Below are 18,331 nucleotides of genomic sequence, written 5' to 3' on the forward strand. Positions count from 1 at the left end.
GTCTCATTGTGAAGTGACAGTCTCAATGTGAAGCGACAGTCTCATTTTGCAATGACAGTCTTACTGTGAAATGACAATCTCACTGAGAAATGACAGTCTCATTTTGCAGTGACAATCTCACTGTGAAATGACAGTCTCATTTTGTAATGACAGTCTCATTTTGCAATGACAGTCTCGCTTTGAAATGACAGTCTCGCTTTGAAATGACAGTCTCACTGTGAAATGACAGTTTCACTTATAGTCTGCCCCGGCCCATAGAAGTAAGCTTTTTTTTATACAGGTGCAGAATTTGTTGGTTATGCAGGGCTATGATATTGGGCCTTAATGTGCGTCTCCATGGCCATGGGTTGTTACTTATCCCCTAGCTACATGTAGCAACAATTGCTACAATGCTAATACTGCTTTTTTCCCATGCATCATGGTTAGGATTAAAAAGATAGACTAGAATGAGTATGCCAAAACATGTCTGCTTTAAGCCAGTCAATCAAATTGACTCTTCAGCCGTTTACTGAATCAAATATAAACACCCCAACCTCAGGTTAATTAATCCATACATGAAATAGCCGTAGGACATCAACAAAGTTTTTTCAAATAGTTCTATTAAGTGATTATTCCTAAACTTATTATTGAGCTTTTTCTGAAACAAACCAGCAGCCAAAGTCATGATTGGGTTGTTTACCTAGACGCCAAATGAATACTGTATGATTTCATAAACTACGCCCACAAAAATATTTGTAGAATTCTTATTATTGTAGAAGTGTGTGCCACATCATTCTTTCTAGTATAGACACACATCATTAGAAAATACCAGAAGAAAGCCAGAGTTCTATTTTTTTTTCTTTCCTTTTATAAGACTGCAGAAACTCACATTACATAAATATGCAAAGACATACACTATGAGACTGATTTTTGTGCATGTTGGGATTGTGTCGTTTTTGAGAACTCCTGTAGTAAGGTGTATTGCTAAACTTGTAACAACCAAACCATTGCACGCCTCATATAGATATATATCACGCTCTCACCATCTTGGTTATGTTCCCTGTTTCCAATAACAGTAATGAATGCTAATATTCATTGCGCATGTCACCAGACTATTATTTCGTCCAGCCTCAGTTTGGTAACAATAAGTTGGAATGGGGTAAAATCAAGATGACCAGAGCGTGTTAAAGGTCTATTGACCCATGGCACCCGATCCAATTGCTATTGTGCCATGTGCTTGCTCTGGTGCCCTTTGCAAGGTTGCAATACAAGTTTACATTTTGCTCATGGAATTGCCCCTTACCAGAGGACGATTTCTGTGCCCTGTCAAGAGCTAAGTTCAAGCGCTGCAGCGGTTTATGTCAAATAATAATGGGGTGGCATGGTTGGCGTGCGCGTAAAGCGCTCGCCTCTCACCAAGGTGACCCCGGTTCGATTCCCGGCCAGGGCCATATGTGATTTGAGTTGTGCGTTGGTTCGCTGCTGTGCCACAAGGGTTTTCCAGACCATCCGGTTTTCAAACACTTTCGATCTTGGCTGTGCTCCGTGGTCATAATGGGTTGATGTGGCTGTCAGCCAGAGGCGCCCTTGCATGCCTGCTTCTCGAACACGTTGTAGCCGCGTCCTTCACAATTCAGCTCTTAGCTGCGAGTACGGATGATTAGCCCCCCAAATTATTATTATAATAATAATATGAACTGACGTTTGCAAGAACTGTGAGACTTGATTGCATTCTATGCATCAAGTTTGCCTGATGGTTTTACCGAACCAATGCAACGAAGACAGTAGAAAAAGTAACACAATGGTTAACACATCCATGATGATTTTATACGAAGCGCTTATTTGATCGCAAGTCAATCATTCAGCTTTTCCATTCGTTATTCCACACAAGTGGTAGTGGAGTGCATTCTGGGCAACACTGGCAAAGATAACAGTTGGGCTTCAAAAGATATAAGTTGTGCCTCATTGCAAGAAGGTTGGGACTTATGTGCGCGTCGTGCCCAGAACTACGTAAATGGAAATTTACCTGGTAAGTCTGCTGCCACCTAGCGCTCCAAAGTCGCGCAATCAATAGACCCTTCCCATGAAATATGCTAATTACATATACGCATGCGTACAGACCCTATTGGTTGGCAAATGCCATAGAGTTGTGCACTAAGCAGACGCGCAATCGCGTCTGCGTCACGCACCCATTAGCCGTGTACAAAACAGCGCAATGTTCCCCCATTTTGCCAACCAAAACGTTAGTGCGCACGCGCTATGTGTTGATCCCTGTGATGGTTGTTTTGTTTTGGGTGGGTAGGGCCAGCCATGTGAATTATTTATGTTGTGTGTACAGTATTATTATTGAATGTGAGACTGAATTTCAAAGTATGTTGCATGGCTTTTTTACAACATGTTAATGTTACCTAGAACTGAAAAACATACGTATAAATGAAACCAATGTCATCTTTATGCAATACCTGACCCTAACAGAGGACAACAGTGTCCTTTCAATGCAATCTGGACTATCAAATTGGAGGAATATTATTGCAGTTTGTTAATTCTTTATGGGGAAGATCTCCCCCAAATGCCAGCATGAATCAAAATGTTTGTCGTGAGAAGTTCTGGAAAGACAAACAACACCATCTACTACATATGTTTCTACTTATTTATTATTTATTAGATTTTAAACTGTTGTAAAGTTTTAGCTGGCTGGCCCCGGGCAGGCTGAATGATGCATCCATTTGTTGGTTTCTGTATAAATTGATTCTTATTGGCTAAAATTGAAGAATTGTTTTTAATGAATAATTCATTGGCTATAAATCTGCATACAAATACAGGCACTTCATTGCAACTTTCATGAATAATCTTTTGCTTTTTTAAAATCCCAAGAAATAACTTGTTGTCAATATTACCTTATATAATGAATAGGTCATTTCTACCCGTCTGTCCGGTGAAGAAACTGCACTCAATATAGAAAGGTTTACGGTAAAACCATGTAATGATAATCTCTAAATGAGTTGGGGTAGTTCTGAAAAGAACCGTTAGTTTAAACTCGACATTTCGGTCAGTATGCTCTGATCGTCTTCTTGAGAAGAAGCTTTCTCCAGAAGACGATCAGAGCATACTGACCGAAATGTTGAGTTTAAACTAACGGTTCTTTTTTAGAACCACCCCAAATCATTTAGAGACTCTCATTGCATGGTGTTACCACAAACCTTTCTATCTCGTATTTCCACCAAGCAAAGTTTCAAATCCTGCTGTCCTAAGTCCTAAGATTAGTCTTGAGTTAGGAAGAGTTTTGTGAAATCGACGGCAGGGCTTATTGAACTGCCTGGTCTATTGTCATGAAACACATGCAACATTAGATTGGTTTAGGAAAGATGGCGCTCAAATGATGTCGTCCAGTCTCCATTGTACTTTGGACCAATAAAAATGCGAGGCTGAACTTGTACTATTTAGCAAGATTTGAGATCGTTGGAAACTTGATTTAATTTTTACTATATGCAATATGATAGAAACTAGGCTTTGAACAGTGCGGTATTGTCGTTGATGGATGACCTTCTCGATAATGGAACTCGGCCTTGACAAATAATGTGGTGATAGTTTGAGGAATTTGATTGGCTGGCCTTGAATGCTGTTTTACAAATCACAAATCATATTTTACAACTCTCAAGTAGTGTCTGATTTTCTGCAGAAAAAAAAATTGCTCTCTGAATTTATTGAACTAGCCAGTCATAATAAACCTTGTCAGTTTTAATCTTGTGAATGGTGACAAAGTTTGAGGGTTCTGATTGGCTGATTTCTTTTTAGCTGTTTCCACAATCATCCAATCAAATGCTGAACACTTTTTTTGATGATGAACGGTAATATGGCATGGTAGTAGATTAAAAGTAACAAGTAATTTCAGCCAATGAAAAGGTCCAATTGATAATCGCAAAGCAACAGTGATAGATTGAGCAATGTGATTGGCTGTCATCATTGGTCACTACTAATTTACCATAGCTCCTTCATTTCTTCCCTACATGACACAGTTGCAAAATTTGTTGCTGTCAGTAACAAACTTTACGAGCAACAAAGTGAGTACCAGCCGTATGTGTGTTGGCATGATACATTTGGCTGGTAACCATTCCACACATCCAGATAATTAGCAGTTTTTTATTAACTAATCCGTGGACATCTTTTAAAAAGTATTGTTTACAAAATTATTACACTTTTATTTCCAAGGCAAGTATTAATTGAGACAAAAGAGTGAGTCTAAGCGGTCATAATGTAGAAATCTAAAGTCAAATATAAATTTATTTCAAGCTCATAACAACAAATATTGTGAATAATTTATTGGTTCTTTCCGAGTCATAAAAATGTTGTTAAATTAAGGTAACACTGCTAGAGTTTGCTAATACCTAAACAACGAAACCTTTTTCATTTATTTTCATGTTGAACTTTAATTTCTTAACTTGTACCATAAGCAGGTTTTAACCAGGTTTTGCATATAAACCGTTACCACAAGATATCATGCTACCCCGATTAAACTGTAATATAGACAGGAGTTTACCCGACTATTGCATAACCTAGCCGGTTTAGGCTGGTTATGTAACCCTGGTTAACTGTAGTATTAACAGTAATAAACCAGACCTAATAAGGTTATCATTTTGGTTAAGCTGTAAAGCATTGTATATTGTAGTGCTCATTAAAGTGAATGTATTAAAACAAGATGTACAAAACCTTCATTACTAGTTTCAAAAGATTTTTATTTACCCTACTCATACCAAAGTTGACATATAAACCAATCTTCAATCTTTAAAGGCAGTGGACACTATTGGTAATTATCAAAGACCAGTCTTCTCACTTGGTGTATCTCAACATATGCATGAAATGCCAAACCTGTAAAAATTTGAGCTCAATTGGTCGTCGAAGTTGCGAGATAATTAATGACAGAATAAACACCCTTGTCAGATGGTTGATTTCGAGACCTCAAGTTCTAAACTTGAGGTCTCGAAATCAAATTTGTGGAAAATTACTTAATTAATTTGTGGAAAATTACTTAATTAATTTGTGGAAAATTACTTCTTTCTCGAAAACTACGTCACTTCAGAGGGAGCCGTGTGTCACAATGTTTTATACTATCAACCTCTACTCATTACTCATTACCAAGTAAGGTTTCGTGCTTATAATTATTTTGAGTAATTACCAATAGTGTCCACTGCCTTTAATGGTGGAATCCTTATTCAGCTTTAATATAACTATACTAGGATGGTGCAGAAGTGATGTCACAGGCAAAGTGCATAAGAAATAAGGTGATTGAGAAGTTAAAGTGGCGACAAGACAACAAGACATATATTTATAGACTATTACTTAGGGTGCGTAAAAACTGAAGGGTGAACTAGAGGATATGTGAGCCCACAGGTAGCCTCATCCCTCTAAAAGCTGGTTGGGCAGTTTCTTTGAAGGCTGCGGTTGAAGGAGACATAACTAACTGCCAGAGCTGCCAACTTTCCTTGATTCTGCAGAAAGTTCTCTGAAAATGAATCAATCATTCCATAGTCTGCTGATGAACACATTTGAAAATCTCCCTGATTATGGAATGTTCCCCCCTCATTATGTAGAGTGTAGTATTCTGTTGCTGCTCTGATTCCCACATCGTGTGTCAAACACATTCTCACACAACAGAAAGCTGATGTCCAAAGGCCAGTTTTACAAACTATATTCTAAGAGCAGAATTAGGTAATAAAGAAAGCCTTGCATGTTTACAAATCAGTAAAGCACTGGACACTTTTGGTAATAACTCAACATAATTTTTTTGCATAAAATTAAAAGCTTGTTGATGGTATAAAACGATGTGAGGAACGACTCCCTCTAAAGTAACTTGGTTTTTCAGAATATAATATGCAGACTCGTGGGCCGCCTCGTGGTTTAAATTCCCAACTCGCAAACGCGCGTTTGCTGCTTTTTTGCGCAGCAGATTTCCTATTCAGTAAAAGCGCCCTCTCTCGATCTCGTGACAAGTTTACAATAATTGGAAATAATTATGCACTTTCATACCGACCGTGTCTGCGTGTTTATCAAACCGTACATAGTTATATCAACATCAACAAAATAGCTTTGATTTCGTCATAAAAACAAACCCCTAATTTCTGTTTATTGACGTTACCCTTGACTGGGTTTGTGGAGTATGATCTCTTGCATGATAAACCGCAATCCCGGGGAAAACCACTCACTAACTCCACCCCCCAAAAGTCACATGACTGTAACTTCTGCAAACACAAAAACGATACATACAGAAAGATGACATCACGCAAACGAAGCCTGTCAATCAAACCTCTCGCCGCCATTTTGTTCAGGGTAGGTGTGTGTGGCGAGTTGTTTACAGTTCGTCAGCAAAAACATCTACTTTGCTCGCTGCATTGAACACTAATTCTTTGTAAAAAATGATTATGCTGTGGCTTGGAGAATACGTGTGGATTTCCTGAACTTCAGAGAGGTTCTAGTTAGTCATAACAGAGGTATTTACTGGAGCTTTTCCCTCTCACTATTCTATTTTCTAACTATCCTTGAGTTGACAGAACACTCACTGACTCAGCATGGACTGTGTTACTGTTGTTGTTGACTGCGCCTATTCCTCCTGCACACAGTTGGATCATGGAGCAACCATGGTTGGATGAAAAACTTTGCAACGAAAACAACCCCAGTGTCACATTTGAAAGCAGACACACATGTCTACATTAGTACATGTCGGTGAATCAGTCAGTTTAAATAAAATGTTAGTCATCAAACTGAGGAATGAGGTGTTTTGAAGATTGCCACACTCGCCATTTTGGCATTTTTTTGTGGGTGGAGGAAATAAACAAAAACCAGCAGTAGGCCCCATTCAGTAACTCACTGTGACTGTCACAGACAGTCGCAGTGCTGTCACTGACCACTTTTAACACACTTACTTACGTACACTTTGCTGATTTATTTGAACTTTGAAGTTTTTATTTGATTGTCATCTCTGTACAGCTACACAAGTCTACTCATCTAAATTAGTTCTTATTGCTTGCCTTGCCATATTTAATAATAAAGGAAAGGTTTCCGCATCACTCCACCTCTTGTTCATTCGATATGAAATCATTTTTATCATCTAATTCTAATTAACCTCAATTAGATAGCCCTTTTTGTAAACATAAGTGAAATAGTGGTGGCGTGATATGGAAAGTTATCCATAATATAAATAGTGGGTCTACCATAGTTGCGATAACGCAACCCTCCTGCCGACGGCGGAGCCGGAGGGTTACATTACGAAGCATGCTGAAATGATAAAGGCGAAATAGTTAAGTCAACAGATTTGCTCAATTTTTACCACTTTCAAAAATCATGACACAAATTCTAGGAACACTTACTTATAATCCTCAATGTCTAATGAATAACACTCAAAAACACAATTGAGAAAATATATTTTGAAAAAAAAGGACAAAAACTTACCAGATCCCGGAGCGAAACAGTCACAAATTTCCCAGGTTCTATTTTAAACTTGCGCATCGCCATTTTGAGACTTCCCGATATGTTCAATGCTTTATTTTTTGGTCACCGAGCGCTGAACCACAGACCAGCCAATTGGATTGACGAAGTGCCGAGCCGCGGCCCGAGTTGGACTAAACCATTCTGTAAAAGGGGTGTTACAAGGCAGTGCATGCTATATGAGTGAACGGCGGGCATAGTTAAACGGACAATGTAATTTAGAATTGTAAAATGTTAGCAGTCTTCAAATTGTCATTAATGACCTACATGATGTACATGTAGATTAGTGCTGGGCGAATAGTGAAATATTGGTATTCGGATACCGCTGGCCAACTATCAGAAATTAACCGGATATTTGAATATTTTTTTTTTGCCGCTAGAGGGCGCTATTTAAAAAAAAAATATGTGAATGAGATCTTATGGGCGGATTGATATTAGTTTTAGACAGTGTCACTCGGTTCATTCATAAAAATAACCGGATCTAATTTAAAGATGCCGATTTGCTGTTTCTTTTGTCAGGATTGACTCTATGTGAAGGAAAACTTTTGTAATCTTTGAACAAATTACGTCAGAAATGTCATTGTTTTAACTCTTCACGGAGGTGAGCATAGTTAAATACTTAATTTATGCTGTTTTATGCTGTCTGAATAGAAGTTTCATAAGGATTCAGACAAAATATTCCTATCAGTTGTCACCCGACGTCCGCGGATATTCGGATATTAAAGAATATCCGGTTACTTGGTTATAATTACAGAACTATCCGGTTTATAAATAGCTATTCGCGCCCTATGCAGATATCCGGTTAAGAAAAAAAAGGCATTCGCGGTTACGGATAGGAAAACCTATTCGCCATTAACCGGATATTCGAATAATTCGCCCAGGCCTAATGTAGATCATGCTCTCTAAACTTCCTCAATGCAGGGCCTATTGAAAATGAAAGCAGATTTGTTCATGATCAACATTATTTTTTCAAATTTAGAGAAAGTGAATTTAGTCAAATCTCTTATTAAAGGAAAGTATTTTTCTTTACTGTAAATAAAGGCCTGCTGAAATTAAAGGGAGGGCATTTCTGCCGAAAAGTTCCCATAAATTTTGTCACCTTTATGGTTGGCCTTGGCCTACTCCTAGAACTATTTCGGTTTCGTCCGGCTATCGTCTCCCGTAACCTCATAGGTTTATATCTCTCATGCGTTAAACGATGGTGGTTCAATCATTGTTCAATGATTTTTGGAATAAAAAATTTCTCTTTATTTTTATTTTAATCTCGCAAAAATTAGGCTCTATATGTCCTTTGATATCTCAATGTCCGAGGGGGCGACCAGAGAACCCACTCCGCAATCTCAAAAAATTTTAAAAGTTATAAATTCTTACCATAATTCAGTCCCCAAATACTCCGTTTTACCACTACACTACAAATGGATATTTCACAGGCCTGATAATGTGCATCATGTATTGTTTCGGCTCTTATTTCAAAAGTCCACTCACAGGCCTGATTATGTACATTTACCATTTACACAGATGCACTGTACATGTATACTGTATCAGCCTGTGTAAATGGTAAATGTACATTAATCAATAAATTCCTTTATAAAAATAGCATCATCTGCCTGATATGGCATGACTAAAAGTTGAATGTTGTTTGATATTAAAATATGCTGATAATGTTATCAAAAACATTCCAGGAAGATCATTGAATATAAGTTGTTTCCTATATTGCCCTTTCCTCGGCTGCCTTGGTGCTCTTCCAGTCATTTTTTTCAGATTTTTGCTCAGTAATCGAATACATTAATTCCATCAGCAATCTGAGAAACGATTCATGCATGAAACTCTTCTCATGAGTCAGACATTTTAGGCAAACAAATTATCAAAATAATTCTATTACCTCGAAGGGAATGCTTTTCTCAAAATAGTTTGTAATACTGCCAACAGTGCTTCTCACCAAAGTTTTGTTTGACCTTAATATTACCAATAAGTACCAGTACATGTATGGCTACTTTTAAGTAGGTATAAATTGATACTTCAAGCACTCTGTAGTTCAGCATTGTCTGTTACTTGACAGTACAGCGGTTAAACCCCCATACTGTAAATGTACAGTAGTAAGCTTGGGCGATATCACAATACTATCGAATATCGCGATACTAATTTGGAAAGGATTTCGATATCGGATCGATTTGGTTTTAATCTAAATATCGATATATCACGATATCGATTAAGTATCGCAATATCGCGATGTACATGTATTTCCTAGCTGAGACATCTTGCACCCCATAGGTTTGGAGTAAAACCAGAAGAATATAGTCATTAGAACACCTCTCTTATGCTATGACCATCTCTTCTACAACTTTCACTGGGAGTTTGAAGACTGATGATGTCAAATTTAATTAATCGCGATTATATCGAATATCGCGATATGTTGTCGGCGATATATCGCCCAAGCTTATACAGTAGTCCCATCAACAAAACACATTTATTTGGATAGGCTTATTTTGAGTTGCATGGCCTGGGGTAGATTTTACAAGTCCTATGAGATATTAACAAACGTATGGCTAGTCCTACATAAGTAAGGACAAGTAACTTGTCCTAACTAGAGATAAGACCAGTCTTAACTCTTTGTGAAATCCATGTCAACTCTGTGCAGTCAAAGAGGGTTTTTGTGAGCTGAGCTGACTTATGAGGCTCAGTTTAATACCTTTTGTGTGGTGTACTAAGTCATTGTAAGTTATTGACTAAACTGTGTGTGGTTTTCCAGGAAAACTGAACTTTTTTGGAGAGGAAGACTGTTTGAAACTGTGAATGTACTGTACAATGCCAGCAATACTGTGTATTCATACAATACTTAAAGGCAGTGGACTCTTGGTAGCTACTCAAAGTAAATATTAGCATAAAACTTTACTTGGTAATGAGTAATGGGGAGAGGTGATAGTATAAAACATTGTGAGAAACGGCTCCCTCTGAAGTAACATAGTTTTCGAGGAATAAGTAATTTTCCACGATTTTGATTTCAAGACCTCAGATTTAAAATTTGAGGGTCTGAAATCAACCATCAAATGCATACAACTTTGTGTGACAATGGTGTTTTTCTGTCATTAGGCCTCAAAAAAATTGTTGGATTGCCCTATCCCGACCGACCGTAAAAGTAGCAAAATCTCAGTCAAGGTTTTTTTTAAATTTATATTTTCGTTTTCCCCCCCTTTTTTTACTTCCGAATTTTGACAATAATTATCCAGTGCAACAGTCGTGGTTTCAACGTTCACAAAAACGCAACGTACAAATTTAGATCGATTTCCCTCACACGCACGGATAGGGTGAGCCTGTGTCACAATGCCATGACTTCACAAGGAACCAGTCTTACACTCCATTGAACAACAGAGGGCGCTGTTGCCAGTAATGCCCATATGGTATCGCTCGTTTATTGAACGGATGAAAAACATGGTGAATGAAATGACTCTTGGAAATTGCTTGTTTTTGAGGGAATTTGCCAAAGTAAAGACGCAAAAAGAGCGCTTGAAGCGAGATGTATAAGATGATTAATACCTTGCTTGTTCGACAACTAGATTTTTTCATCAAATGTTTATGCAGTTTTGGGCAGTCTTTGACATTAGAAAAAAAAAAACAATCCCGACCGACCGTCCCCAAGCAAAAAATCGGGTGAAAGGGCAATCCAACTTCAATGACCGATTGAGCTCAAATTTTCACAGGTTTGTTATTTTATGCATATATGTTGAGATACACCAAGTGAGAAGTATGGTCTTTGACAATAACCAATAGTGTCCAGTGTCTTTCACACATGTATGTCTGCTGGTGGCACCATTGCATGTGTGTATTTGTCTGTCTGTGAAGCTAACTACGTGCATTGTTGGCACTATCTATCTTCACATTACAAAGTCAAAGTTCAAGTGCCTTTATAATACACAATCATCCATGGGTATTTGCATTTTGCAACTTAAGTTGATATCGTTGTATTGCATGTACAAACTTGTTGCAGCATCTTGTTCAAGCTTGTTTACTATTTACATTTCAAAGTTCTTTCATCTGATGGTGTATAGTAATACAGTTTCAAAGCTCTATAGTCTGCTAAACAAAGTATTTATTTCTTGCATGTACATCCACTGGTTGGCCAGCAGGTCTACTGTGTTGTTTTATAAAACATGCACTGCACATTATTTTGTATTTCTTTATCCTTGATGTAATAGGGACGCTTTTGTTATATCGAAGGAGGTCCTGTTTTCAAGGTGTCCCTAAAATCGTGGCAAATCTTTTACCTCTCTGTGCACGATGTAAACAGTCCCTAGATACAAAAATTTTGGTTTTAATTGCCAAGCAAAGAGTCTCCTCTCCCTTGACCAAAACTTAGAAACACGTAAGGCTCCACTGGTTTGCACTTGTAATGCAAAAAGTTGGGTATTTTAGGCATTTCTACAAGGTACAAAAATATGTCATAAAGTTGAGGCCATATAAAAAAAATTGCCCACCGAAAATGTTTCATCAAACACTATTTCAATTCACAATTCACGATCAAATCATGTGACTGAACATTCTGCTGAGCATTCTTGGAAAAAAATACAGAGGCTTAAAGAAGCCATGTGCCTTATATTATTTTCTAATATTTTTTGAGATTTTTGTTTTAACCCTCAGATCAATATTTTTATAAATATTAAAATTTAAACATCAGCTTGGTGATTCAATTATTACTTTTTATTTTTACACTTTATTATAAATATTAAGGGAAAAAATTGTTATTAAAAATAAATAAAAATCAGATTTAAAAGCCAATAATTATTCACACTTTTTTTTTTTTTTTGCAAATTACCATGGTCATTTTTAAAATGTAATAAAAAATATTGTGAAAAAAATGAAGACAACTGCTGGCTATAGAATCGTACACAGAGTCTCACAGAACACTTGCAGTCACTGCAGATATTTCTTCACCGGGTAACCATTCTTTCTTGTTTGCCTTGAAAATAGGAAAAACTCAAAACAAATGGGACCAGTTGAAGTCATTGAAGATCGGTGTGTGGTGTGAACATTTCAATGTCCATCAAGTTTTAATTTATGTTTGCATACTTAATATAAACAAATGAAGATAATTAGGGCATCGGTTGATATATGGCATCATTATTTTTTTCCAATTCAAAGAAAAAGGCATAATACAGTGAAAACTGGTACGAGGAGGATACTGTAGGCCTTCATAGTTTTCCTACATGTACAAGTGAAATCACAGATGGAACACGGAAGAGTCTGTAATTTTGTCTCTCTTCCATTTGCACCAGTGAGATTACAAATCGAATGCGTAATGAATACTTTGCCCCAGAAGTGGCAGCATATTTGCACCATATTTGCACCACAGCAACTTGTAAGCCATTACATGATGATAGGGATTCCGTCTCATTATTCTAACTTTGTCCCACTCACCTTGCAGTAAATACTTGGCGCTTTGTATCCTTTGGAGAAAGGCGCATTATAAATTAGGGTATTATTATTGTTATTATTATTAATAGGCATAATGTAACAAACAACGCGGTGAAAGCTGGACTTTTCCATTTCATGAGGCGAAGGAAAAGCCAGACTTCACAAAGATCCAATATTCTGTGACAAAAATGCACTATGAATTGTGTTAAAAATTTGTTTTATAAAACGCACAAAGTAGAGTGTATGTAAATGTATCAAGGCTGTCTGGAAAAAATCTACTTAGTACAGTACAACCTCTACATGTAGTGTTACATGAAGGTAGTAATTAAGCATTATTGTACATGTACCATAAGTGTTGAATGATCATCAAGCAAATCAAGGTTGTCTGGAGAAAATGTTGTAGTAATAGGTTGTAGTAATAGGGCAGGTGGTAATGAATGAGTTCACCTCACTCACATTCTAGACTCAAGAAACATTTTAATATTAGTAACCCATGATGTACATAACTAACTGTATATAAATTGTTTTGGGGATAAAGAACTTTGTTTTACAGTGACACGCAGGTGTGGTGCATTGGGCATTTGCTATTTATATGTACAGTATACAGTAGAGGACATCTATTAAAGGGAAGGTACACGTTTGGTAATTACTCAAAACTTAAAAACTGACTTGGTAACAAGCATTGGAGAGCTGTTGATGGTATAAAACATTGTGGGAAACGACTCCCTGTGAAGTAATGTAGTTTTTGAGAAAGAGGTAATTTCTCACTAAAATAATAAAAGACTTCTAGCTAGAAGTCTTTTATTTTTATCTGAAAGCACACAATTTCGTCCAACAAGGGTGTGTTTTCTTTCATCATTTTCTCGCAACTTCGATGACCAATTGAAGCCAAATTTTCACAGGCATGTTATTTTATGGTTATGATGGGATACACCAAGTGAGAAGACTGGTCTTTGACAATCACCAAACGTGTACCTTCCCTTTTGCTCATGTGGATTTGAACTGCCCCTAGCCACGGGGCAAGCTCGGTGGTCTAGTGGTAAAACATACACTCTACCATGTTGCAAAAATCAAATCCCAACCGAGTGATTTGCCTGTGGATTTATTTTTCACAGAACTCGAAGGAAAGTGGGCATTTCGAGCCATGATTATGATAAGTACTTATAAGCAATGAACTATTTTACAGTCAGATTATGTTCTTCATCCAATGAACTCCTGTAAGCCGTAGGCCTTAAGCCCGGTTCATACTTCCTGCAAATGCGAATGCGAAGCAAATTTGACGTGAATTTGACGTCACAACCCTCCTTTCGCACCGATATTCGCAAGTGAGTCGAGCAGAGTTCAACTGCTGCGAATTATTCGTTGCGAATTTGTTACGTCAGCAATCGCTTCGCATTCGCATTCGCAGGAAGTATGAACCAGGCTTCACACCTCTGATACGGTGTGTGTCATCCTGCAGTCCTTCCATGTTCACGCTACATAACATCTGTGATCAATATTGTTTGAATATTTTGTATTGTTCCTTGGTGTAACAAGGAATACAATTAAAATATTTTATGAATTTTGTCATTTTCATTAACTTGGAGTCATTTAAAGTGTGTGTAGGTTTTTAAATGCCATGACAGGGTTCTCTAGGAATTTTTCATAATGGCTTCCCAGGCATTCATTTTTTTTTTTTGCGTATTGGCCGAAATTTGCGGGCCACACAATTCGCGCGTACATTGCATGATACGCTAGTTTTAAAGCGTTTATGGGGAGCATTCTGGTCCAAGTGGGTAATTACATATATGGGTATTTATAAGGCGCAGGCACTGATCTGTTTTTTTGGCTTGTCCGTTAATGAAACTGCACCCTAGAAATGTGGGTTTGCAATCGGTTCACATTACAAGTTTAGTCTAGTCTAACATTGGAATGCTGTATCAACATTACATGTACATGTATCTGTACATACATGTACACATTGTATGCAATTCTCATGTGAGTGATTTGCCAGCATGTTTTGTTGCGCAGTGGTACTGTACATATTGTAACCTTTACCTGTAATGAATGCGTTGATATGCAATATGAGCCAGTACATTGAAACCTCTTTCCTTCCTGTATACGTGTATACAGAGTACACCTGGAAAACACGGTCATGTGTAGGCATGGTAGGTGTATGTGACTGGACATTTGTAGGGTCATATTCATAACCACTGTTACTGGGTTTGCCCTTAACACGTTTATTAGGCTTTTGTTTAGTGACTGGCCAGCAGGACCAATTTGCTTGTCATTTTACAAGTCCATCATCGTTACATACATTAACTGACCTTGTGTACTGTATAGTTTTGAAGAAACACGGATACATGTACTGTAGATAGCCATACAAAGTTCCCATTACTTCACCATTCTACATTGATTTGTCCTTAGGTATGCTTTGACCTTGCCTCATGGCAGCTGAAAATCCAAGTCTGGCAGTTTTTCTTAAAGATTAACAGACTGCACTTCATCAGATTGTACTCATTTTCAGGGTTTGGAGTAAGCCCAATTGTGTATCAAGGAATCTTCAAGATTAAAGCCATTGGACACTTTCGGTAAACAGTACTGTCCAAAGGTCCACATTTTGTGTATCACAACTTATAAAATAACAAACCTGTGAAAATTTAGGCTCAATCGGTCGTCGGAGTCGGGAGAAAATAACGGGAAAACCCACCTTTGTTTCCGCACGTTTTGCCGTGTCATGATGTGTTTAAAATAACTTCGTAATTCGCGATATCGAGAATTGATAATTGTTTCAAGAATTTTATGTTTCAAAGGAAGTCTTTCACCATTGCCTTCTGTAAACCCTGTAAGTAATTTGTAAATCTGTGAACTTTTTTTTTTCTGTTCCGAAAGTGTATAAATGGCTGTAAATTATATCATCATGTTATTTTCTGATAATCAACCGTGGTGCATTTATTAATCCATAATGCATGATGACTCAGCATCATGTGGATTTAAGGCTTGTCAAGTTTGGAATAATTAATTGAAAACTACAAAGTTAATACATGTGTACATGCAGCTGAACTCCATGTTGTGTTTTTGTAGAGGTATGTGCGGCTCTGTGATACATACATTAAAGGAACACGTTGCCTTGGATCGGTCGAGTTGGTCTTGAAAAGCGTTTGTAACCGTTGTTTATAAAATGCATGGGTAGAAAGATGTTCTAAAAGTAGAATACAATGATCCACAAAAACATGCCTCGAAATTGCACGGTTTTCCTTTTACCTCGTCGACTAACACGGTTGGCCATTTATGGGAGTCAAATTTTTGACTCCCATACATGTCCGACCGTGTTAGTTCACACAGTAAAAGGAAAACCACGCAATTTCGAGCAGACTTGTGTGGATCATTGTATTCTACTTTTAAAACATCTGTCCAACCATATATGCATTTTATAACAAACGGTTACAAACGCTTTTTATAGACCAACTCGTCCGATCCAAGGCAACGTGTTCCTTTAAATGTTCATGTAAACACATAGGCCTACTGCTTGACATAATTTAAAGAGCCTGTTTGTCACGTGATCACCGCTGTGCAGTGAGCGGGATGTGCTTTGGAGTATTCAGTTGTTTAGTCTGAACTGTCATTTTTATCCGACAGATTGTGTAGACTCCAACACAGCCGTCATTTCTGCAGTTTTGTTCTCTTGCCTGAAGAGTGTCCATCCTCCTGTAGTGGGAGAGTATTGGCAGCATCTGTATGTTCTGGATAGCGGAGACTAGAGGCAACATTGAGATGGTTAGTTAGTTCCTTATCTATGAACTTGTTTGTGAGAATAAGCCATTTGAGAGTTAGATTTGAATAAAGTTTTGTACAATAGAAGACCGTATCCGCCTCTCTTAATATTTATGCATGAGGTATGTCACACCCAAAACAAGGCCATAGGCGCAGCCACTGCAAGTGGTGGCGGACGTGCGCCTTTAGCCTCATTTTGGGTAAGAATTATGTTGTCACGCATGAATATTAAGAGAGGCGTATTGAATATGAAGTCACCATTCGAAAACCTGGCCTACAACATGGCGTCTGTGAGCGTGTGCGTGGGGATGTGTGTAGGTGTGCCATAGAAATCAAACCGGGAATGCTGCATGCTTAACTGATGTATGGCATACGGTTTGCCCTACAAGATGGAGACTTTCATAGCAACAAAGGGGTTATTCAATATGGTCTATATAATAACTTGCTTACATTTGAATTTCTCAGAGTATAGAGTGTCGTGGCCGATTGGTTAAGGGCATTAAATTCAAGTTCTGGTGCTAAGTCATCAGAGTGTGGGTTCGATTCCCGGCCGTGACACTTGTGTCCTTGAGCAAGACTATTCATCCAGGGGTATACATGTAAATGGGTACCTGTGAGGGTAGAGGTTGATATTGTGTATGAAATAGCCTTTGGAGCGCTACAGCAGCTCTTGGCTGTTTACTCTCCAGGGAGCTGAAAAAGATTAAAGGGATGTTATTGGCCCAATGATGAGGGCACTTTTATAAAGCGCATTGATATTGTTATTGTGAATAGCGCTACTGCAGCCGAGGAAGGGTTCAATGCATCCTGCGTATTTGGATACGGATCTGAACCCGTCCTAAGTCCTAAGATTAATCCTAAGTTAGGAAGAGTTTGGTAAAACCGGGCCTGTGAGTTTACTGGCCTGATACTAAAATCTCGGGCCTGCGGTCCAGAGTAAAATTCGAGCCCTGCATTGACTGACATTTTGATGTTGAATTATTCATGCTTTCACCCAGGCTGATCAGGAGGAAGGAGATAGTCTGGTGTGTCTTCAGTCCAGCGAAGCTTTCCCATTGAAACCCATGTTGAAGGATGATCCAACGTTAGAGGTACCATACCACCAGCTGTCTGGAGAGAGCGTGATGTACCTTGGCAGAGCTTCAGATGCAGTCATTGTGCTGTCAAGCTATCGGCTGCTCATCCGTAACAAAGAATCATTTGTCAATGTAAGTCTAGTGGGAGATTGAGGTAACAAAAGAGTAGGCGACGAGTTCTTAAACTGCTGTCATGGTCGGCGGGGTTGTGGCTGTGCGATACGGCGAGGTTGTTTTTTTGCATGGCCACGACCCTGCAAGGTTTTAAACAGTCGTTTAAGAACGAGTCACTACTCTTTTATTCCCATTTGTGAGACAATTTCACGATTAAAGACAATCTGTGAAAAAATAAAATCAGCGAATTTTTGAAGTTTGTTAATTTGCAAAAACTTTTGTAAAAATGTTTTGAGCGCGTTGGGTTGTGTATACGCGCACGGACAAAATAGATCACGCGCTGGTACCAATAGCTATGAGTTGCGTTCTGCATAAGTAAATTGGCATACAAGAGCTTGCGCGCCAAACACGCAAGGCCAGCCAGCCTTAAACAGCTCCAGCTATGTCTTTATCAACCATTTAAACACCCCCACATGACGCGCTCTCCACCAATAGGAATAGCGAAACTGGGGTATTTATGA

At 38.2% G+C, this 18,331-nt stretch overlaps 1 protein-coding gene across 1 annotated transcript in view; it reads left to right on the plus strand.

Annotated features, from left to right (window-relative positions):
• Window positions 1-6,316: 6,316 nt before the first annotated feature.
• Window positions 6,317-18,331, plus strand: part of LOC117290142 (myotubularin-related protein 3-like) — a 44,900-nt gene continuing 32,885 nt past the window's right edge. The window contains exons 1-3 of the mRNA XM_033771397.1: window positions 6,317-6,464; window positions 16,486-16,623; window positions 17,619-17,828. Coding sequence (XP_033627288.1) covers window positions 16,585-16,623; window positions 17,619-17,828 — 249 coding nt within the window. The 5' untranslated portion in view covers window positions 6,317-6,464; window positions 16,486-16,584. The remainder of the gene's footprint in view (window positions 6,465-16,485; window positions 16,624-17,618; window positions 17,829-18,331) is intronic.

The sequence above is a fragment of the Asterias rubens genome, chromosome 5 (assembly GCF_902459465.1).
Source record: "Asterias rubens chromosome 5, eAstRub1.3, whole genome shotgun sequence".
In the NCBI taxonomy this organism is placed as follows: Eukaryota; Metazoa; Echinodermata; class Asteroidea; order Forcipulatida; family Asteriidae; genus Asterias; species Asterias rubens.